The 25,146-nt window shown below is 36.6% G+C and overlaps 1 protein-coding gene across 9 annotated transcripts in view; it reads right to left on the bottom strand.

Moving 5' to 3' along the window:
- Positions 1-25,146, bottom strand: part of PAM (peptidylglycine alpha-amidating monooxygenase) — a 281,560-nt gene that overhangs the window by 61,527 nt on the left and 194,887 nt on the right. For all 9 annotated transcript variants that reach the window (XM_036849091.1, XM_036849095.1, XM_036849092.1 and 6 more), the window contains 5 exons: positions 3,771-3,819; positions 2,346-2,413; positions 1,182-1,262; positions 832-908; positions 378-481 (listed from right to left, as the gene is read on the bottom strand). In XM_036849091.1, the coding sequence (XP_036704986.1) occupies positions 378-481; positions 832-908; positions 1,182-1,262; positions 2,346-2,413; positions 3,771-3,819 (379 nt within the window). The remainder of the gene's footprint in view (positions 1-377; positions 482-831; positions 909-1,181; positions 1,263-2,345; positions 2,414-3,770; positions 3,820-25,146) is intronic.

The raw sequence follows: 25,146 nt of genomic DNA, 5'->3' as shown, positions 1-25,146 counted from the left end.
TGCAAAACCTATATGATAACCTAAATCTGAACACAGGGCAAAAGGACACTTGAGAAAAAAAAATTATAATCATTACATTTTTCTTTATTAAGATGTACAGGAAGTAATACACACTCTTGTGGCAACTATAATATGTAGAGGTGTGATCCTGAAGGTCTTGAATAAGCAGGAAGAAAGGAAGCATGAAGAAGTAAGCACATGTTCTGGAGTTTATCCAAATCAATCAGTTCTAAAATCATAAAATGCTATAGTTTGTTGTAATTGTTCATAATAGAGAAAAATGTGCCTGCCATTCATTCACAAAGATAACTGTCACCTATACTCGTGCCTTGTCCTAATGAAAATCATTTTAAATAGTGGAATTTGTGAAATCATACCCAATGTGTGTGGCTTCTGTCCTTCCTTCACCAGTGAATACACATCTTGCGGCCAGTATGTCGCCGAAACTAACATCTACTGGGTGTTCTACAGGGTAGAAAGCCTGCAAAGAAGACAAATACAATGATTCGTTAAAATTATCAATAAAACCCAGAACCACATGCCTTAATAATGTGAGGGTTGGGGCACCCTGGGTAGAGAGGATGAACACACACACACACACACACACACACACACTTCACCACGCTGCTTAGAAATATTAAGAGAACTGATAAGGAAACCATCAAGTTGGAAATTATAAAAAAAGAGGTTATACACAACTTAGATATACAGTAAAGGTAGATTTAGAGATGTTTAGATCCTAGAGAAACTCACAAGGGTTCTATGAGGGTTTTTTAAATTACTATCTGATTAATATTCTTTTCTCTCAAAATTGTACTAGATTCTACACACCTGTGGCAGCTGGGGGCTTTGGTGTCCAATCAGTGTCCACTGTCCATTTCTTACTCTGTATCCACTTACTACCTTACCTGTAATGAACACAATTATAATTATATAAGGTATTAGAAAAATAAAAGGCATTTTTTTTCTTATTTCAAAATAAAATATGAATATTTTCAGAACTCCAAATGCTAGGCATTTTCATGAAAACAATATGATCAAAAAACATGCAGAATTTCAAGGTACTGCACAAAATCTCTTTCACTGAAACAGATTTAAGGTCAAATATAATTTACATTTTACATTTATAGCATCAGCAAGGACAGCGGTATATCATCTAATATGTAGTTTAAAGTTCTTACCTAAATGGTGAGTGTGAACTCTGTAGGCAAAGACATGCATTGGATACTTTTTATAATGGCATGAAATATCAGAATTCACCACTGTTAGAAATGAAAACACAGAAAAAAGTCACTATTCAACTGGAAAATAACATTATTCTTGACTAAAAGCATGTATAGAGTATTCACAAGTAGCTAAGCATGGGGGTTTTGAGTAAACACATACTCATGTATTCAGCAGATATTAAGCACTTACTATGTGCCAGCTACTTTACTAAGATGAGTTAAGAACCCCTTACCGTCATATTTTATTTCACTCATAAACAAAATGACTAGGCCAAATCAACAGTGAAAACGTAGGCTTAATTTGATAACTTTATCATGAAATTTACACAGTTGAAAAAGCTTAAACATTGGTTTTTATTTTTAGAACAGAAGGAGTTTTGAAAAACTGATTACAGATACCTAAGATAACAAGATTGACAGTTCCTGTTGAGAAGGAAACATTTCATATACTTTTCCTTCCTTGCAGACTAACACATAGTAGCTATTCAATAAACGTCTTTTAAAATAAGCCAATGAAAAGTAATGAGATCATACTTGTCATTAACTTTAAAAGATTCCCAGTAAAAACAAACAAATAGTATTTAATATGACACTTTCACCAAAGGATAAAATATACTGATGAATAACATTATACTTATTCCAATAGCTTTTTGTAAGTTTAGGAGAAATCAGCTATTACTATCCCCATTTTACAAATGGAGAAATAAGCCCAGTAAATCTGTGTTCAAAGACTTGAGTTGCTACTGAATTTGCTGGCTTTTGATTCTGAATCTGATATTCTCTGCAGTAGTTTATGCCACAGTATGATATGAAATTTGTTTCTGGCATCAGAAGAATGGATGATTGATTTGTAAAATACTCAAGAATTATTCTTTAATTTGTACAACCCTCTACTTACCCATGGGCCTCAATTCTTAGCATAAAAACTGGAAAATAATAAACTACTGGCTTGGAATAATACAAAAACCTATTTTAACTCCAAGGATAATAAAGAACTGGTTTATTTTTTCAGGGACTCAAAAATATTGGTCATTTCAAGTGTTTTAAAAAATATACTGTAAATCCATTCTTAAAGATTAGGTAATGAGGTAACGGTAATTCTGAAAGATCATTACTCACCTTTCTCTCCTGCTGGTATAACAGTGTCAACAGACATCATAAGGTACATGCCAGCAATTAAAGGCTGTCTGCAGAAAACAGTAATATTTATCTCAACTATTTGCAAAGTCAAACCTATTGCCTTGGAAAAATAAGGTATACTTCAATACATTGGTCTGTAAAATATGATTCATGTGAAAATTAAAATAATATGGTAAAAGAGGTAGAATATATATTTCTTTCTGGAGAAAACTTTATTTTCTTAGGCAAATAATACACATTTTTGTGGCATGGTAAATGTGGAAGGCAGTCTCTAAGTGGCTCCTGTGATGGTTAATTGTATATGTCAAGTTGGCTAGGCTGCAGTGCCCAGTGGTTTGGTCAAGCACTAATTCAGATGTTGCTGTGAAGGTATTTTTTAAGAAGTAGTTAATATTTAAAACACTGACTTTGGGTAAAGCAGATTATGGCCCACAACGCGGGTGGGTCTCTTAAGGGAAAAGACTGAGGTCCCGGGAAGAGGAAGGAATTCTGCCTCCAGACTGTCTTTGGACCCAAGATTGCAACATTGATTCCTGCCAGGATTTTCCACCTGCCAGCCTACCTTGAAGATTTCAGACTTGCCAGATCCGACAATTGTGTGGGTCAATTCCTTAAAGTAAATCTCAATTTCTCTTTCTCTTTCATTCTCTCTCTCTCTCATACATTCTGTTAGTTCAGTTTCTCTGGAGAACCCTGACCTATACAGCTCCCAAAGACCTACAGCTCTGACATTCGTGCCCTTGTCCAATCTTCTTCCCTTGATGTGGGCTGGACCCAGTAACCAGACCCAATACTTTGTTATTTCTAACAAACAGAATATAGCAAAAATGACTTCTTTTTTTTTTTCTCCGTTGGATTCAGAGTATGAAGATTTGTTGATAACTATTTTCTTCACCTATCAGGCTTATATATTATATTCAGTAACTTCTGAGATGAGGATACAAAATGACTCTCTGGCTTCCATCCTGCTCACCCTCTTGCTTTCTCCCTTGCTATCTGTGATGGACACCAGCTGCCATGCTGTGAGCTGCCCTGTTTAGAGCCCACACGGGGAGGAAAGGAGGGAGTCCTCCAGCCCACAGCCAGCAAGGAACTGAATCCCGTCAATAGCCACATGAGTGATCTTGGAAGCGAATCCTCCTCGGTCAAGTCTCCAGATGGCTGAAACCCTGGCCAAGACTGACGGCAGCCTTTGTGCGAGACTGCCAGCCCTAGCACCTAGCTAAGCTGCGCCCAAATTCCTGAGCCACAGGAAAATGAGACAATAAACATTCGTTGTTTTAAGCCACTACGTTTAGAATAATTTGTTATACAGCAATAGATAACTAGCACAGTGGATTTCCCACTTTTAAGCTCTTGAAGATCTTAAAGTTGTCACTCAGCTAGGACAACGGTAGTACTTACGGCAGGCGTGTAAGGTGTAAGGAAACACCAGAGCAGTCCTTGTGATTATCTGAAAACACACACACAAAATACACATCTTAAATATAAAAATGTGAAAAATGGATTTCAAACTAAAAATGTTAACTAATCACAACCCAATACTACATAAAAAACCCTACATATTTCTTTCTTTTTTTTTTTTTTAATATTTACTTATTTATTTTTTGGCTGCGTTGGGTCTTAGTTGCGGCACACAGGATCTTTCGTTGTGGCACGCAGGCTCTTCGTTGTGGTGCGTGGGCTTCTCTCTAGTTGTGGCGCATAGGCTCTGTAGTTGTGGCACGCAGGGTCCAGAGCGCATGGGCTCTGTAGTTGCAGCACTCAGGCTCTCTAGTTGTGGCACGCCGGCTCAGTTGCCTTGCGGCATGTGGGATCCTAGTTCCCTAACCAGGGATCAAACCGGCATCCCCCGCACTGCAAGGTGGATTCTTAACCACTGGGACCACCAGGGAAGTCCCCCCTACATATTTCATTTGTATGGTGTTTTATAGTTTACAGCATACTTTCATATTCATGAAATCCATTTATTTCCAATGTATCCCAGAGCAACAAAACTATCATTTCAAGCAGTCTGTAGTTTTTTTTCTTGACTCATCAAACTGACTAGTTATCTGCTTTCCTGCACATACACTAAATACTAGTCATAAGCTCACAGAAGAAAGCTGTGGCTTCTCTCTATGCATTATCTGTATTGTTGAAACATCCAGAAAAGTTTGTGAACTGAATGGTTTGTTCCATGGGGCTCCAAACAACTAGCTTTTCTACTTTTCAAAAACTGAAGTAGTCCATAATTTGGGCTTTCAAGATATAACCATTTTTTAGAGTCTGTAATGTCTCAAATTTATGTATAAGGATCACCTTATTTGGTTTCTAAGCCTCGTTCATTCCCACCTTCTAAACAGGAACCTGATGTTCATTCTTTTTACACCCTAACTTCAGTTGAGAGCCGCTAAGTATCTGCATCTTTGCCAAGGACACTTCAGAGACCTCTTACAAATCCTCTCTTCTTTCTTCATCTTCCCCAAATAGAAAGAAAGTAAAAATTTAAATTACTCATCCAAATTCTGATCTCTTTTGAAGTTGCTGATCTCTAACCACAGAGACCATGAATAGTAACTCAGACTTACTCATTCCTTCCATTTCAGTATATGTTAAATTCTTACTATTTCACATTTTATTCTAGTAATTATAAAACTCTATATCTCAACTTTAAGAGTTGATTTTAATGTAACTATTGTGTATGTGTGTGCAAGATTGATAGATTTATATGAGTAATTAAGAAGTGAAGTATACTGGACTTCCTTGGTGGCGCAGTGGTAGAGAATCTGCCTGCCAATGCAGAGGACACGGGTTCGAGCCCTGGTCCGGGAAGATCCCACATGCCGCGGAGCAACTAAGCGCGTGAGCCACAACTACTGAGCCTGCGCTCTAGAGCCCATGAGCCACAACTACTGAAGCCCGCTCGCCTACAGCCCGTGCTCCGCAACAAGACAAACCACCGCAATGAGAAGCCCACGCACCACAACGAAGAGTAGCCCCCGCTCGCCGCAACTAGAGAAAGCCTGCGTGCAGCAACGAAGACCCAACGCAGCCAAAAATAAAAAAATTAATTAATTTTTAAAAAAGTGAAGTATACTAATAAATAACAGCACATGCAATAATTCTTTTAAGAAAATTTTTTCCTTTCATCTGTAATTCTCATGAGAAAAGCAAAGGTAGCTTCACATAAAAATACATAATAACAGGTAACTTAACTAACAAGATATGCATTTTTATTTACCATAGATAAAGTTTAGAAAGAAAATATAACAAATCATGTTTAATACTTTGGTAATAAAACACAAAGGAAATGTCTCTGTATAGTATTAAGCTTGATCTTAAAAACAGTACAGAAATAAATTCAATGATAAACATTTTATATTTAATCAGTTGGATTTATTTTTGTCATTTTACAAAGGGACTTTATCCAATCTCCTAAATCAATTTCAGTGAGATTTTATTTTCATAATAATTTCACTGTTCTTTTTTTTAAAATTTCAATTGAGTTTTAAATAGATGAGGAGAAAATAATAGCAAAAAGAATAAATTACAGGTTTATCTTAATTTTTGCCTATGCTTTTTTTTTTAAAAATACAATTTATTTATTTATTATTTTTTTAAAGTTTTTTTTTATAGCTACATTATTTATTTATTTATTTATTTATTTATTTTTTTAGCTGTGTTGGGTCTTCGTTTTGTGCGAGGGCTTTCTCTAGTTGCGGCAAGTGGGGGCCACTCTTCATCGCGGTGCGCGGGCCTCTCACTATCGCGGCCCCTCCCGTTGCGGGGCACAGGCTCCAGACGCGCAGGCTCAGTAATTGTGGCTCACGGGCCCAGTTGCTCTGCGGCATGTGGGATCTTCCCAGACCAGGGCTCGAACCCGTGTCCCCTGCATTAGCAGGCAGATTCTCAACCACTGCGCCAGCAGGGAAGCCCCTTGCCTATGCTTTTAAATATAGGAAGGATAATTGAGTATTTTTAAAATTTATTTAAATTTTTTTTAATTTTTGAGAACAAGTTTTCCTAAATGTACTGATTGAGATTTAGTAAATATGCCTAGTCTGTACTACTTGCAAAATGATTAGCCATAGAATTTACCCAGAATTACCTAAATATCTCCACTGATCAAAAGAGAATAGTGGATAGGACTTCCCTGGTGGCGCAGTGGATAAGAATCCGCCTGCCAATGCAGGGAACTCGGGTTCGAGCCCTGGTCCGGGAAGATCCCACATGCCATGGAGCAACTAAGCCTGTGCACCACAACTATTGAGCCTGTGCTCTAGAGCCCACAAGCCACAACTACTGAAGCCCGTGCGCCACAACTACTGAAGCCTACACACATAGAGCCCGTGCTCCGCAACAAGAGAAGCCACCGCAAGGAGAAGCCCGTGCACCACAACGAAGAGTAGCCCCCACTTGCCACAACTAGAGAAAGCCCGTGCGCAGCAACGAAGACCCAATGTAGCCCCAAAATAAATAAAATAAAATAAAATGAGAATAGTGGAAAGTATACCATTCATTCACACCAAACGAATTCTAAACTCCAGAGACTCACCTAATTAGCTTGGTTGTTTTCACAAAACATTTCTCCTGTATATAAAAAATGTCACATCTATCTTCTAAGGCTATTTTGAGAAATGGTAATCATCCATTCATTCAGTTAATATTCACTGAGCAATTGCTATACTCAGGCGCTGTTCTGCACAATGGGGATTCAGTGAAAAACAGTGTGTTCAAAATTCCTGCTCTCATGGTGCTTATGCTCTAATGGAAGTGGAGGAGACAGGGAAATGGGGTAGGTGGGACAAGGAAAAACAAAACACCAAATACATAAACATGATAATGTCACACAGTGAACTCAACAGGATAATATGACACTGGGTAGCTTTTTTCTCTACTGTGGTCCAGGAAGGATATGGTGGCCAAGAGGCTGGAGACTGTCCGGGCCATGCAGAGTGTGTTAAGAGCCTGGGTTTTATTTTCTGTCTGCAAAGAAGCCATTGGAAGATTTTAAGCAATGCAGGACAGGATCATATTAGGTGTCCACCTAGCACATTACCCAGCACTTACAGATTACTCACTAATTACTTAATGTCGGATTTTGTAATTTTTTATTTTAATTAACAATACCAAGTGAGAGCTTTTTTTCCCCTACGATGTCCATCCAAGCAAAAAGTTCTATGTACAATGAGAACTGTCTCTTGGTTTTACATTATATCCTTGTGTTGAAAGAATCAAGTTAATCACATTTTGATAACCAACTTGGCTGATTTTCTTTACCATGACTTAAAAAAAAGTAAATGGGAAAAATAAATAAGTTAACACATTTCAGGAACTATTAAATAAGTTTATCATTAAAGCTGAAATGTGTCACCAAATTAAGAGTAGCAGGAGTGTTTGTTACTAATAGTAACCTGCCAGCTATTGCCAGTAACAAGGCATCTTCCTGTTAGATAATGTTCTTCACTAGAACTGTCTAAATTGAGTAGATTTTTACTCAAAGAAAAGCATGAAAATAAGTCAAAAACAAATTCTAATTTGAAGACATTTTCTAAGCACACATCAAAGTTTTCTCTAAATTAAATAATAGCAAATAGCCAATTAAATAATTTCTATATAATTGTTGTCTATTTGCTTCCCTGTAGAGAATAAAAAGTGAGCCACAGTCTCACCACTCCAGTGCAAAGACAAAGTACCAGGTTTTCTTTTGATCCCACATGTTTATCAACTACATGCCATATTCTGTAAGAAAGTCAAGGATATCACACAATAATAACAAATCAGCTAAAAACTCAAGTAGTAATATGAGATGTTCAACACCTTCTGGAGAAAAATACACTGAACTTCTGACTTAATGTATTATAACATAATGACTTTGGGGAAAACTAAATTTTAGAGACTCTAAGTTTTGTCTTAGAGAATGTAAATCTTATATGGGTAGAAGGCTGGTGAATATACAAAGATCCAAAGTGAAAATCTTACCTGTTTTACAAAAAACTCCAGAAATCAAAATATACAGAAGGAAGATTAGTGAAGAAACACTTAAGAGCCACCCTAAATAGAGTTTCTTAGAGATGAAAGAATTTGTTTACATCAAATTTATCTTGTCAATCTGATCCACTGAGTCAGCAAAAAATGAGGCATTCTAAAACCTGCTGTGTGTATGTGTGCCTGTGTGTATGAGTGTGTAGATATTATGCTTTACACTTTAGATAATCATCATTATTTATCCATGGGGTAATAGAATTACAATACTAACTGTGTGACCTGAGGAAATTCTGTTACTTAGTAACGGATAAACATTTTAACGACGGTACTTTAGTTGAGCAAAATTCTAGGAGTTATCACAAAGTAAAGAAAATACTTATAAAGCATATTCATATACATTTTAGACATCATTTCAGTCAATTGCTATTTCATAGAGTCATTATTTCAAAATCAAATTTTATTATTGTAAATCATTGTGATTTCTTCTAGTTCGACTTTCTACAGTTTGACCTAAAGAGCCCATGTGTTTGCATATATACACAGAGAGAAGTCCCAGCAGGAGCAACCTGAACTCCCTCAAACAAGGCTGTCTGGAAGTCTGGAGGGCTCTCAGACCACAGCTATTCCTATAGCAAGTGGCAGCTTTGGAGAGAAGCATATTCAGCTGAGTGTTTGGTGTGAAGATTATGACCTTTTAACTCCAACATGATCTTTACCACAGTGATGCATTATTATTTCCATAACCTCCACACTGATCTTACTTCTGGTGAACTCAGAAACTTCAGCTAGTTTTGCATATTTTACTGATGATTTCCCAGTGTGCTCTGACTTGCTTGCTCTTCTATTGTAACACAGTGCTTCAGCCACAAGATATGAAGCCTCATAAGAATTAATTCATTTCAATTCACTAGGCTATAAATGAAATCTGTCTCTTAAAATGGATGAGACTTTAAAGGTTTATTATCATAAAGAAACACATCAGTGCTTCTGCTAATATTTTACCACATAAGATGAAAAACGAAATCAGAACTGAGATAGTTAAGAAACATAGAGAAAATGAACTCAGAGTATCAAAATCATATGCTGGCTGAAAAAGCTAGTCAAAAAGACTAATTCTGTGACTAGAATAAAAGTAAACAGAAGAGAGGAGAGGAAATAGATGGGAAAATTAATGCAGAGCCGAAGACCAGAGAAATGGAATCCCACAGCTTAAATAAAGATCGGACAGCAATGAATGAAATAACTAAAATGGCCTTAAATCACGGGATTGAATTTGTCCTAATGAAAGGTAGAACAGGAAATGAGGACTATTCCCTGATTTATATTTTAGCATAAATATTGTACATTTCCAACATAAAATATGTAAGATATGTTGGGTGGAAAGTTTGGAATTAATTTTTACATTTTCATCACACAATTTGACCATAGTGCCTTACAAGATCATGACCAGTTTCAACTAGGTGCTCAATGAGTTCCTTTGTTCAAAACGAGCAGGATCTAGAAAGTTATCTATTAATACTTGGTAGATTAGTACTCGTGATCAATATTGATACCACTAAGAAACTCCAGTCTATAAATGAGACAATCTATAATATGTAACGAATGTAGCACTCTATTTGGAGCATAGAACAAATCCAATAAATATTAGTTATTCTTCTTCTTCTTTTTATTGGTAGATTCAAAAAAATTTCAGCACATGAATATTTTACTTTTAAGAAATATATTTTCATAGCTATAGGTCAGGAATTTCTTTAACTGAAGAAACTAAAGCACATCAAATTTTTCCAACTTAACAACAGGAATAGAAAAAAGGGGGAAAACATGGGAATATTAAATGAGTAAGGAGACAGTTAAAAAAGGAATTAGAATTGAAATGGTATGTTAAAGATATTGCACAAAATAGATATTTTCAAAATGTAAATAGAAATGCTGATTCAGAAAGGTATGACCTAGGGAGATACAGAACAGCGTCATCAGTGATATAGTGAAATTGTAGTAAGACATAAACATCACGGTCTGGCTAAAATGAAATTCTTGGATTAGGGACAGTAGTATCTCAAAGAAGTTGATAATACATTGTTTCAAAGGCCTTCCATGACTTTTAGCAATAAAGCTCCCCTTGACCACACTCAAGACAACCTGCTTCTTTCTGAGTTCTGGGCCAGAAGAAGTTAGTTCAACAGGATTCTGTGTTTGTAGAAAAAAGAGTGAGGCAATTTTTATATTGATATTGAAATTGTTCTTTTAATCTATGTTTATTCATTTATCCTGTACAGCTATCATTATGCAAAAATCCTGACAGCTCTTCTTTCCAGGTATCTTTATTTTATTTTAGTCTTCTTCTTCAAAAACAGATTGTTCTTTCACTGTACTGGGCTATAGGTGCACTCTCTCTCCAAGGTATACTGGTGAATACTTGACTTGTAGCTATTAATGTTCTGTGTTTACAGAGGATTGAACCCAAGATATTACTGTTACAGGGATCTTTCATGATTGCTGTTCTCTTTCAGTAAGAAATACTTTTAGCCTGATTGATTTCAAGATATGATGATGAAACTTCATTCACCAGATAGGTATCAGATGACACTGGGAGGTATATTTCATTTTATGTCATTACCGTCCATTATAATGTCATATGTATGTACTAGAAGCTTTTGTAATGGTAAAGATATTAACAGTGAAAACATTAAGAGAATCATTTTTAAAAAGAAATGGAAAATCAAGTCTAATGATGCCTTAGAAGCATATCATGGCATAGGAGGGTACTGCAGTACTGTTGGTTGAGTGGTAAGACTTCTAAAGAGTAGTCTGATGATGAAAGAAACAAGTATTTACAGACACTGGATGAAACTTGCAAATAGCACTCAACCCAAATCTAATCTTGAGTAAGATGAAAACTGGATGACCGCTCGCTCCACAAGGGTCTCAGTTTCCCTTTTTCGAGAAATCGCTCTCCTCTGCTTAGGCAGAGATGTATAACCACAGCAAGGTATTTTATCAAATATATAGACTCATAGAATTTCAGAATTGGAAGGGATCCTGGAGATGAAGGAGTTCAAATCTTGCACTTTATAGACAGGGGAAAAGAGGCTACCGAGACTGAGTGTTGGCCAAAGCAATTCAGCTAACTGGTGACACACCTGGGTATCAAAACTAATTCTCGAATGTTAGTATTTAGTAAACATTATTTACGTAAAAAAAAAAAGAGTTCTATTTCTTAGAGACTTCCAAAGCATTTCATCTATGAAATGTCCTGAAGTTAAAATAAAGGAATTAAGCAAGAATTGATAAGTAACCAGTGGTACTTAAGGATATCCACTTAAGTAGGAAGTATATTTCTCTTAATGGGAGGTGAATGCATGGGATATGAGGTTATCCATTCCATACTATTTAGCTTGCTTTTCTAATAATAGCTTTTAGTTCCTGCCTGGATTCACAGCTAAGTAGTAAAGTAAGTATGTGGAATAATGCATGATAATAACCTATTACATCTTAGGTCCTTAGAAGTCTGTTGATGTCTCCTAATCTTTCCCTCAAGAGATACACTTCATGAGCTCATCTTGTCCTGGTTGTTTCCTGCTTCAATTAAAAAAAATAGGTTAATCATCGATCCTGAGGGAACCAATGTGTTGTTATACACTACATCCCACTAACTGGAAAAGTCCTTCAGAAAGACAGTTGTAGAGTGGATTTTAATTCACTGCACTCTCCTCAGAAGATAAAGATAAAGGATAAAGCACACCCATTATCTACTATCCCACCCACAGTCTTAGATGATGGATCCTTTCCTTATGGAAGTACTGAAAAAGCATGCCTGGAACCATTGCCAAGTCTTATGAAAAACAAAGAAGTAACATCTTAATAATAAAAATGTATTTTAGGAAATTTGTGAGCAAACAGTAAACTGTATCATATCTTTCCCCCCTCTCAGAGTGTTCTGACATAATTTAAAGACCATCTTCCTGACTTTCTGCCTATCTTCAATTAACAGACAAGAATGAATCAAGGCTATAATACACACCAATATTTTTTCAATAATATATGTACACAGATTTTGTAATAACTATTTGACTGTCAAGCTGGTTTGATCTTTACCTTATGGTTCTTTGTTCTGAATTAACAACATTAAGTTGATGGGACAGATCAATTGATGGGACTTTGCTGAGATTAAATCATGGCTCCCAAGGTGACGAAGAATAGGAGATTACTTGGGGATTCATTTCTATAGTCAGGAAAAATTTCATAGAGTAAAAATTACTTGGAAAATCCCATAGGAGAGTGTAGAGTGAGGCCTCTTAATAGATCGAACACAGCCAGTTTTCTTGGCACTGGAGCAGATTGCTGTCAGTTTTGTCAGTTGGGCCATGTTGTTTTTTAAAAATGTTATTTCTATATAGTTGGACTGTGTTATTATATAAGAAAGGTTATTTCTGTACATTTGAAACCCTGCAGCAGCAGAGAGATGGACACAAGCACAAGAGGCAAATAGGAAACCGCAGAGGGAATAGCAGATAAGGGTCTCGCGTTCATTCTGGGTACAGGCACACTGAATGAAACCCTGGTTTTAATGAAGGTAATAAGACACAGCTCCTTTATTGTTTTTTTGGTACCACTGGATTATAAATGCAGGTCCTACAGTCACTTAACAGTACTCAGTAAAAAGATGATTCTCCAAATTAACCAGAAAATGCATATATTAAAGTGTTTTGTTAGAGTTTCCTCAAAACAAATTCTCAGTCACCAAATTTCTCCTAGAGAAATCACTGAAAACATATTTTCGTATCTGGACTCTCCAGTCACAGATACATTGATATAAAATAGTCTCCACTCAAAAGGCACTAACACCTTAAGCTGTCACGGCAAACGTGTATCTGCTTAGCAAATACAACTGAAATAGGTGCACTGTTAATACATAACACAAACTGCACAGAGGTTTTCCTGGGGGCTGCTGAAAGCTGGCTTAGCAGACAAGCCTCGGTGCTAAATAAACCAGCACTACCAAAAAAAAAAAAAATCTTCAAAAAAGAATTCCTTTTGAAGCTGTCACTGCAGTGAGTTAGCCTCTTTTGATTTTGTACTCACTGCTGCGGGACTAGAAATTACTAGCTTCCATTTGTCCTGTGGCAAGGAAGAGAAAATGCATTTTATCCATGCTGCAAGAAGACGGCTTTCACAAATGATGGCCTGTGCTGTTCCCAAAAGAGATCAAACGGAAGGCAGGCAGGCAGGCAGGCTCACCAACGAGCTTTTATAATCGCTCTGTGTGTGGAGAATGTTGCGGCGGGACTAATGTCAGAGCACTTTCCTCTTTCCATCTTTTATGAATGCAAAGAAAAGAATCCATAGTGAAGCTTATCATTTATACTATTTCTTCTCTCAGAATTATGAGCCTGCTCCAGAATCATACTTCCAAGAAAGTAAAATTAAAAGACAAAAACCCACGAATCCTAGGTAAATACAGAATTTTTAAAAACGTGGCACAGAGTTTTTTTTTTTTTTTTTAATTATATTAGCACTTTAATATCCATGCTTTTCAAGGTGGAAGTGAAAGGTATTAAACACTTGACATGGTGATTACTTCTTTTTTTTTTAATTTTTAAATTTAATTTATATTTTTATACAGCACGGTCTTATTAGTCATCAGTTTTATACACATCAGTGTATACATGTCAATCCCAGTCGCCCAATTCATCACACCACCCCCCCCCACCCCCCCTCCACTTTCTCTGCTTGGTGTCCATACGTTTGTTCTCTACATCTGTGTCTCAATTTCTGCCCTGCAAACCGGTTCATCTGTACCATTTTTCTAGGTTCCACATATATGCGTTAATAGAGTTTTTAAATTAATGATTGTTTTTTGAACTTTTCGTTGAACTATATAATATACAGAAAATTGCACAAATCAGAAGTTACAGCTTCAGGAATTTTAAAAAACTAACACACTCCTGTAACCAGCACCCAAATCAAGAAGCAAAAACCCTCCACTTGTGGCCCCTCCCTGAGGCATTAAGTTTTAAATCTTAATTTTGTGTACACAGCATATTTAAACATTTATTTGCCTTTCTGAAGGTGTTGTCTTCTGGCACCTTTAACTAGCTTGTCCACTAGCTTCATGGGCTTTGGTCGGCAGTTTTTAAATATTATATCTGGTTACTAAGAGTTATTTTATTATTTCCCCTTTCTCTCAGTGAAAAGTCCTATCAACCACTTTTTACTTCTGCATCTCAGTTTTTAATATATATTCATTTTTTAAGTGAAAGTCTAAATTTTCTTTTGCATTCTCCCAATTATTGTCTGTTCTCCCTACTGAGGCCAAAATGTAACTGCAAAAGTCTAGGAACCACAGTAAAGGTACCAGAAGAATAAGTAATGGAATGAAAAGGAACTTTAAGAGTTTTAATCAAAGAAACTTTTAAATTCAATTTGAAATATAAAGCTAAAGATCATATTTCTCATATAAAATGGTCTATTATGAATTTTTGAATTGTCTGGAGGGTATTTTTTATATACATAAAAGGTTTACCTCTCACCCCCTTTGGAATTCAACTGCTTTGTGCAACAGTGTATTCTCCCTCTTTTATTTAACTTAAACCTCTAAGTGCTCATGAATGATAAGCAAAGAGAGGGTAACCTAGTGGCAATAACATCCTGTTTTGTTTTGCAAACAGGAAGTTTATAGTCTGCAAAAGTGGTAATTTAATTGGTATATATGCTTTTTGAAGCTCAACCTAAAATCAGTGGCTGTATTTTCAATCCAATTATCTTCATCAGCTTAAAATACTATATTGTGTATTGATTTTGGTTCTTCAATGAAAAAATAAATTCAAAGTATCTAATTTACATATAATTATGCATGCATGTAGTCCTCGGTATTAATTAGGAAATATACTTTGAATATTATAGCTCATATATTTGATTTAGCATTAATTTCCAGTCATTCAATATGTTTATGTTGTAATTGGTATGAGGATTAATAAAGTAATCTTCATAAAGCACTTGTGAGTTGAGAAGTAGTACGGAAAACACTGAAAGTGCTCAGTGACCCAAATTATCTCTCAAAATTCCCTGAGACCTTAAGCAAATCTTCATAATGTAAGATAAAGGGTTTGTTTAGAAGGGTTTGCAGTTACTGCTCAGATTTTATTCTCCTTTCTGTTATTATAGGTGATACATTACACTTAAGTTGGGGAAACAAGGGTAAGGAATACTTGCAAAGAAATGGAGCTAGGAAAGTGTTGGGTAGGGGAGATATCCCTACAAGAAGACAGCCTCTGGAAAATTTTCAAAGATGGAGAAAAGAAGAATTAACATAGAATGAGAAGAAACGGGGAGCAGGATAAAGGGTTTCCAAATGGGATGAAGAGGAGAGCAATGTTTCGTTGGCAGAAAGAGGGAGGTTAGAAGGGTCTCTTCCAGGCCTAAGGAAGGCTGGATTTTATTTTTCTAACAGAATTATTTTATAAATGTCATGAGATGTCATATTTGAATGGTTTTCATCAAATGTCTTTTTGGTCACGTATTTAGTTAGGGTATCTCTCGCATTTTACACATAAGACAGTCAACTAACATAAAAAAGGAATTAATAGAAAATAGGAAATAGAATGTACAAATCCTAGCCTTTCTAATGACTTCCGTCTTTTACCGGACTTCCTAGAACACAGTAAACAAACGTAAACATGCCAAAGCAATGAGGGGATTAGTGAGGCGCAGGGTGTGGAAACCAGCCTGAGTATTTGTGGAGTGTGTGAAAAAATGCTTTGGATCTCCTAATTTTGATGTGAACCCATGAGCAAGTAACTTTATTTTTCCTCTTAATTTCTTTTGGTTAAAAAATAAAATATTATCTGCTATTAATTTAAATGAAAGTAATTAGTTAATGATTATGTACCATGACCAGTTTCAAAAAAAGAGTTAATAATTATGGGTGATTAAAGAAGCATGAGCTGCAAAGGGGTAAATGAAGGTAAAGTATAAGGTTGTCTCAAAAACAACTAGAAAATAAAAGTGAAATGTGAGAAACTAAATAGTATTAGGGAAACTTTTTTTCCCTAAAAGACATCACTTAAGCTAAACATTATATTGTTCAATGTTACACTGCTCTAAAAAATACATTTTAAGGAAAAAAGAACATTCTGAATATATTCTTTAAAAAGCAATAATACTGCAGTGCTTTACATATCTTTTCATAACCAAATGAATGAAAATGCAATTCCTGATACTTAATGACCATATTTAGGTATTAAAATAAACAGGTGTCCCATGGAATGAATGAGATGAATAAGGACCATTAGTCTTCCAAACTGAAGATGATTAACAAAATTGAAATGCAGGAAGCTAGAGAATCAGGGAGCTTACACTGGCAAAAGCCAAAAAATATTTCAGGATAATAGGCTTCTTTTGGATCATTTGAGAGGCACTGAATAGTCCTAAAATCATTCCCATGACTCACAACAAGCTGCTTGTGTATAATGAAGGTTAGAGAGGAACATCAAGAACATCCTATTATAATTCTTCTGAAATCAGTGGGATTATCAAGTAACCTGGTGTAGAAATATCCCTACATAAGGGAAGTGGATTCCTTCATACATCAGAATGAAAAGGCATAAATGAGATGAGGTAAGCAACTCCAATCTTTATCCATATTTATTCTATTGTGCAAGGATAATTTCATTCCTCTTCCTTCCTAGTGGTTCAAAGGACTTTTAGAAGGACTGACTCCATTATTTGTTTTATATGGTTAGGACATGAACTTTGATAAACTACAAATTAGAAATTCAACACAAATTAAATTCTTTTAGCTTTTAATACCATTGGACTAGTAGCTATACCACCTCTGGCAAGTCACTTAACCTTTCTGAGTATCGATTTCCATTTCTGTAAAATAGAGGGGCTGGGCTAGATGGTCCCTTCCAGTCACACTGCTCTCCTTCTATCACTCCAAAGACTCAGTCTCTGTGTTAAAAACAAGTGCTTTAAAAATGAATTAGCACACAACACATAAGAGCTACGGTTTTTACTATTTTCAGAAGAAAAGAAAATCAAAGTCATGGTTTCGTTTTCAATAATGCCTTTTCAGCCATGTTACAATCTCTTCCCTTTATCTGAAAAGGCCTAAGAGGCTATGGAATTTCATGCAGGTTGAATGTTACCTTCTTGCCAATCATTTCTCCCTCCGAGTTGGTCTCATGGTCTCTGCCTTTCATTTTCTAGTCCCTGTCACCCCATATATTCCACTTAAAAATCAAAAATGTAAAAAAATGGAAGGATATAACTTATTTTTGTTCATTGTTCAAAAAGGTTTATCTAGAATAAGTGTCAAGAAGGAAGATTTGCACCCCTATATATGAAGAGGATTGTGTCCAAGAAAGTCATATAAGCGTTGTGTCTTCTACCATAAGAGTAAAATAGCATTTTAAATCCAAACACCAAATTTTGTGAAAAAGTTAAGAATAAATATAAACTCTCCTTCAAATTTCTAAGTGAAATAAAAAAGTGCTAGAATAACCAGACAGTAATTAAATGCATTTTCTTCTTTCAAAGCACCCCTTTTCTTAGGAGAATTGAGATTTAATTATACTTATTTTGATAAATGCAAATTATTCTGCTCATGTCCCAAGCCCCAGGAGACTTCCCTGATACACCTGTAGTACAGGAAAAAAAAATGTAGAAGTAACTTCAATCCTCTAGGAAACTTTGCGCCTCAGTTGTCAAACTTTAGTTTGCATAAAAATCAACTGGGGAGCTTGTTAAAATTTCAGAATGCTGGGCTCAGTGATGTGCTAGTAACACACAGGCTCTCTGAAAAAAATATGCATGCGTGTGTAAATATACATTTATTATAGTTTTACTAATATAAAATATGTGTAGGACACAATTTACAAAAAATAATAAAATAAATAATATTCTTTATCATAAATTCCATATATTCACAGAATTATTTCCTTAATTTTGTTTTTGTTTTTTGATTTTTTTAAACCAGATAGAAAGTTTACTTCTGACTCACATTAAAGTCCAATCTGATAGGAGTCCAGTGAGGTGGGGCTTGATGATCTTCTAGGGATCCGTCTGTACTTTTGCTTTCTCCCCTAGGATATTGCCCTCTTCTGCAAAGCCAAAGTTGGCTCACCACCACCATGTCTAAATGAATGCCCCTTAGAAGTGGAAAAAGCTATGTCCTTAATTTTTCCCTAGCCAACCTATGGTTATAACTGACGAGTGAGTCTTTGGACAAGAATGTTTGTTGATATCCTTGTTTACTGAAAAACAAAGATATTATGTTGGAACTGCACTTGCTCGTCAACAAAGTGAGCAAAATCTTTGCAGTACTGGATAGTAGTTTTTGAATACTGAAAAAAATATCTCTTCAAATTTTTTGGCTATTCACAGTAATCGGCATTACTAACATTTTTTTCCATTGTTTTCTTAAATCTAAACAACCAACAAAATAATTTATGAAGCACTGATTTGTAGCATTTTTCAATTTCGATGGTGTAAATTTTCCCACTATGGTTGATTTCAAGCTACCAATGTGACATTACTGAACACTGGGTTGGAAAGACACACTATTTTATAGTATTTCCACGATACAGATACAATAGACATAAATACCCTCCAGAGCAAAGATAGTAGTAAAATGTAGTAAAATAGTTAGGGAAGGATGACCTTTGAGTATTTATTGCCTTTATTTTTAATCAGGGCTATACTTAACAATCAGCTCACTAACTATCTGAAAATTAGCAATTGGCTCTTACGGGTCAATATGAACCAGCCCTAGTACACCACTGCCTAGCCTCTACTTTTTGTGCATTTGATTCAGTAGGTCTGGTTGGAACCAGGAATTTTCATTTTAAAAAGCACTCCAAGAAGATTCTGGCACAAGTAGCCCACAGATCAGATTTTGACTGTGCATGGACTATGTACTATAGAGGTAATTCTATTAAGAACTTCCAGCTAATTCTAATCCTTTTAATGAAACAGTAAGAGGAGTTCCTTGGTTTAAGTAAACACTGGGCAAAATGTTTTAATTGTGAAAACATCTAGTGCAGGTAAGGATATGAGGTTTGCTCATTCACTATGGATTGTAAATTGGAAAAACTGTTTCATCAGGTAATTTGGTGGAATCCATTAAGGTTTCAACACTCCATAACCCCCAAATCCCATTTCTAGAAATCTACCCTGCAGTAGCAATACATGGTTACCTAAAACATTTCTAACGTTAAAGTTCACTGCAGCATTGCTTGTAATAGCAAAAAACTCAGAACTTAAACGTCTTTAATGGGGAACAGGATATATAAATTATAATATATCCACACAACAGAATACTAGGCAGTCATTATAAATAATGAAAGAGCTTTATGTGTGCTGCCTTAGAAATATTCCCAGAGTACGTTGTTAAATTAAAGACAACAGCAGATGCAGATCTGTGGAGAGTGTGATCTGAATTTTGTCCAAAAAAGAAGAAAAGTGCAGATATACATACATATCTGTGCTTTCTGTGTGTATATAGAAATGCTGGGATAAGCATATAAAAAATTGGCAGATATAGATTCAGTTACCTGGGGGTCGGGGTTGGGGTAGAAGGAAGATGGGATTGAAGAAGGTATATTATAGATTTTTTTTCTTTTGAATCCATAGACCTTTTCTTCAATAGCTTTACTGAGATATAATCTACATACGTTACAATTCACCCCTTTAAAGTGTACAATTCAATGGTTTTTTAGTATATTCACAGATCATATGCAACTGTCACCTCATATTATAGATTTTTAAATAGTTAGGTACTGTGAGTAACTTTTTTACTTTTCTTTTTAATGGCTTTTTGTATTTTCCAAAAAATGAAAAATAAAGTTTGGGAGAGATTATTTTAATGGGAAAATATTCAGATATATCCAGAGTCCTCCAATCCTTGCTAGTATTTTAACCAATTAACTCAAGTATTAAGGAACAGGTTTCTTTGTTCCCATACTAGAACTATTTGCAATTCTGAAACCTGAAAAGCTTTGGAAGCCTAAAGCTTTTTTTTTCATAGTGTTTGGCAGCAAAATCCGATCCGAATGAATGTGATGCTACTTACGTCTGTCTTTATCCCTTGTAGTGTGACCATTTGAACGTTTTGCTAAAGGAATATTAGCATATTTGATTAGGGATAGTGTCTCAGACGCCCAGAGGTGATATAATGTAATATATGATTTAGGTACTTGAAAACCTTTCAAAAAGGTTTTAAAGTTCTTAATTCCAAATTGCATCTGTCCCAAAGCACGTGAATAAAAGTCTGTGCCCCTACATCAAGGAATATTAGACAAAGAGAAAGTGGGAGGTGGGCAAGGAAGAAAGGAGACTTGCTGAATGGCACAGGTATCCCAGCCTTGGGAGAGAAAAGGGAAACTGAGGTCAAGTGCACCCATCCTGGGACCACAGGGCTGCTAACCCTGGAGTTGAACTTGGAAACATTATGTGTTCCCTGGAACAAAATATCATGTTGAGAACTAACCTTCTATATGCTGGAAGGGATTCGGCTTGCTGGAATGTGTGCATGTCAGGGTCTTATTCAGAGAAGGCCAGGCCGAATGCTAGAAAGGTGCCATCTCTGTCTCCTTTAGTGTAGAGACTCAATGGCTTTCAGGCATCTCCCTGGGGGAGGGGAGTCATTCATAACACCCTCCACATTTGGAATTTCAAAGGAGATTCTTAAACACGGAAAGTAATCCAGAGCACCTGAAGATACGTGGGTTTAAATACCCCGATCCATAGCATCCCTCACTCTGCAAAGGAGAGAGTAAAAGCAGGCTTGGTATGTATCTCCCTGGAAAGCATGCAGGAGGAAGCTACTTCAACAGATTTAGGAAAGACAACACAGGCAGCAACAGGGAGCAATCGTCCACCAGTTTCCCACTATCTCTGCAATCAGGTATCAGGGAGTCAAGAGCACCTCTAATGCTTACACTGAAGTCAGAGTACTCTGCTTTATACTGGAATGAAATAATTTGAAGTGTAGCTGCCCTGCCACTGATCTATGCTCCACCTTGTTCAAAAAATGCATTAGCAAGGGATTCTTCCCCGGCCCACAATTTCAAAGCTTTTTCCGTAGCTTCCCGGCAGAGTCTTGTAAGAGGCAGACATGCAGCAGGAGTCACAGTGGCATTAGAATTCCTCCAGAGTCCTCTGTTTTCCCTTCTGCCTGCCACTGTCTCCCTTCCCTCATGCTCACCCTACTACTCCTTCCGTGGTGGCGAGGAAGGAGCCCCTTGTGTGTGTACGTGTACAAGTGTGGAGCGTGCATTTCACGAATGCATGACCTATGTCTGGTAACACCCACCTGTCTGGAACTAAGCTATTCAGAAGCCACACCAAAACGGACCATAGCCAGGATGGAACAACACAGGAGGGCAAGAAGAAATCAAATCTGAAGGTTACCAAGTCCAGGCACTCGTGTTCCCATGATTTTATTCAAAAAGTTCCCTCTAAGGGTTTCAGTTCAGAGGCTGTTAACCCTAAATTTATAAACAATTATATGAAATTTAGCTGCCTAGATTCCATATCATCAATTTAGTACAAGGGAGAAGGACACCTGTAGGAAATCAAACTGGCAACATGAAATCTTTTTCTAAACTAGGTGTGGTCTTGTTTGCTTCTCAACCCCCTCTCTTATTGCACTGACTGTACTGGCTCATGTAATTACTGTTACTGTTTTATTTTCAATTGCCCCCATTGGATGAAGGCAAACTTTTGTTCTTACTCATCTTTGCCTCCATGCGCTGCTCTGTTTGAATTAAAATGAGTTGAAGTGGTAGCTTGACAACAGAGAAAGTTACATAAAATAGAGAGAAGCAGATCGAAGAAGGCAACAAGCAGACAGGAGAAGGCAACAAGATGAAAGCAGACTTTTGCTCTTACTCATCTTTGCCTCCATGCGCTGCTCTGTTTGAATTAAAATGAGTTGAAGTGGTAGCTTGACAACACAAGAAGTTACATAAAATAGAGAGAAGCAGATAGAAGAAGGCAACAAGCCCAGTAAGATGAAAAAACTCTACCTACTCCTAAAATTTGGAGGGAAATTGTGCAGTAGTTGATATCCAGAATGATATCCCAAAATTATGAAGGAAAGGGAGAAAGGGATAAGGAAGACAGCCAATATTTATTGCCAGTCTGCTCTGTGTTGGGCACAGCATTAGGTATTTAACATCTGCATCTATTTTAATTTCATGAGACACATTATATATTTGGGAAAGATTTCTGTCCAAAATGTTTTAAGGCTATAGTACTTAGAGCATTAAAACCTTAGCTTTCTGGAAAACTTGGCTACTGAAAATGATTTGTTCTTTAAGGGTTCTAACTAGAATTTTGTGATCTGATTTTACTAATATAACCCCAGAAATTTGGAGATGAAACTTCTTAGAGCTCACCCTTACATAATGGAGAGTCAAAAACAGGATCCCTCGGTTTCATTCATCTCATTTAGAATATAAGTATTAAACATTCACTCTAAGGAAAATGAATCGTTTAGCTGTACTCCCAGGAACATGCTAAAATGTAGGTGTACTTTGAGGGCTGTGATGAAGGAGTAGAAGCAAGCTCTGGATGTGTGTGTGTGTGTGTGTGTGTGTGTGTGTGTGTGTGTGTGTGTGAGATCTGTATCCTTGATAATACCTGTTAGTTTTCTTATATGCACCAAGAGCTTAAGGATAGTAAATAGTTTATAGCATGGAAATTTTGCCAACTCAAAGACAGAGATTATGCACTTGGGAAGAAATTCTTGCCTCCTTTTTAAGATACCAGCTCCAAACTTCAGTTGGTGAGTGCAAGAGTTTTCTAATTTGAGAAATGAGTCATTGTCGGAGACTCGTAAGCTAATGCCGGAAACTCTGCAAAGAAGAGGCCACTTTTCTTGAGATTCCCCTGGGCCAAAACATCCAGAAGAAAAGTGGCAAATTTCTGCAACAATCTCAGCAGAATTTTCTCTATGGAATAAAACTTTATAGAAAAAATTTGGCAATGAAAAAAAGAAAGAAAGAAAGCAAAAGGACCAGGAGGAATCTCTAGTTCCTGCTATTCTAATTTCCTTAAGGGCAGGAACTTGGTCTTACAGTTTATCTCTGTATAACCAAACTATGAATAACGAAAAAGTCTGTGGAGAACAGGAAACAGAGCATAACTAGGAAAAGTCCACTGGCAACGTGACAGACATAAATACAGTTCTGTGTCTAAACATAACAAGAAATTTTGACACCCTTGAAAAGTAACCAACATATTCTTTATACTATGGGCAACTATGACAAAAGGTTGCATTTAGGGGAATTTATATCACTTTAAAGTCTTTTACAGGAACTATAATGATAGTAGCTAACATCGAGTGCTTACCAGATAACTTTATAGGAACCATTATGATCCCATTTTATAGATGAGGAGAGCAGAGAAGTTTAGAGGCTTGGTGAGGATAACAAAATTAGCAAGTGCCATTGCCAGGCCATCTGGTCTTAGAGTTTAATCATGTAACCAAATACTATGCTTGTACTGGACACACATTTCTAATTGGGTTATATTCTGTTTTCCACAGAATATTAATTTATAAAAAGTTATAAAGCTTACATTTAAAAAAGAACTCATTCTGGCCTTCCAGAGCCCCATCCAGGCTCGCCCTGGCCTCCTAACGCCCCAATCTTTCTTCATAAGGCTGGTAGCTTTCCCATGCACTCAAGCCTAGGACTGAAGTGGAAATCTGATCGGGTTACTGCTGATAAGCACTCTGGGTGCTTTCAGAATAAAGTCCTAACACGGATCTGTATGGTCTGGTCTCCACCTTTCAGCTCTCTTCTCATTTCTTGCCACTTACCCCTTTGCATTTCACACTCCAGTAAGGCCAAATCACCAAGAGTTCCTTGCAGACATGAGGCTTTTCACTCCGCCATGGCCATGCACATACTTCTACTTCGTTGGGAACACGTCTTTCCCCTGTCCCCACTTATCTGCAGTCTCCTGATCACCATTCAAATCTTTGCAATGGTTCCATCTTCCAAGAAGCCTTTCCCAGACAACGTCCCACTGCCCTTCCAGGCAGACCTGTTCCGCTCCACCTCTCCACGGCCTCCATATCTGGGGTGTGCTTCTATTACTGCCTATAAACGCACTGTTCCTGTGCTTGTCTCTCCTGCTAGAATGTACTATACTCCTTTGGGCAAGAAGATCAGTATACCCAGCACTAGCCCAGGTCTGACATTATGATTGACATGGCATTTAATAAAGTTGGCTCCTTTTAAATGACACTTCACAGTTTCACATTCTGCTCAATTTCCAAAACAAACAACAACCAAAACAAAACAAATATTTTGGGTGTCCCACAGACCTGTCTTTTCCTACTACTAGGCCTCCCAGTCCAAGCTATAACCAGCTGGCTTCAGGTTATGTTCTCTCTGATACTTTATCACATTCCAACAAATTTGAGAAGATATTTTACCTTCACTGTTGATGCTTTACTAAAGAGAAGTCCTAGGCTTCTCAACGCTCTAAAACCTTCCCTATGTGGAAAAACGCTCATACCCTTAAGCCAAACATTTTCTCACTTTTCAGTAGAGTGCAGTGATTTCCCCATAGTGTTAATCTGCTTCCGATTTATAATTTTATTCTTAAAAATATCATCAATAGTTCTAACACCGTGAAGTTCAAATCTTCACTGACACTAAGATGATTATGTATATATATATAATACATATATAACATATCTATAATGCATTTTTAATCATTAAAAGATATGTTATAATTCCACTTCTAGGTTCATCTGGAGATAAGTGTGTGATCACAATATAGAACCTTTTTA

The sequence above is a fragment of the Balaenoptera musculus genome, chromosome 3, assembly GCF_009873245.2.
Source record: "Balaenoptera musculus isolate JJ_BM4_2016_0621 chromosome 3, mBalMus1.pri.v3, whole genome shotgun sequence".
Lineage (NCBI taxonomy): Eukaryota > Metazoa > Chordata > Mammalia > Artiodactyla > Balaenopteridae > Balaenoptera > Balaenoptera musculus.
Note: the sequence above shows the minus strand (reverse complement) of the source record. Positions and strands in the feature narration are given on the sequence as shown.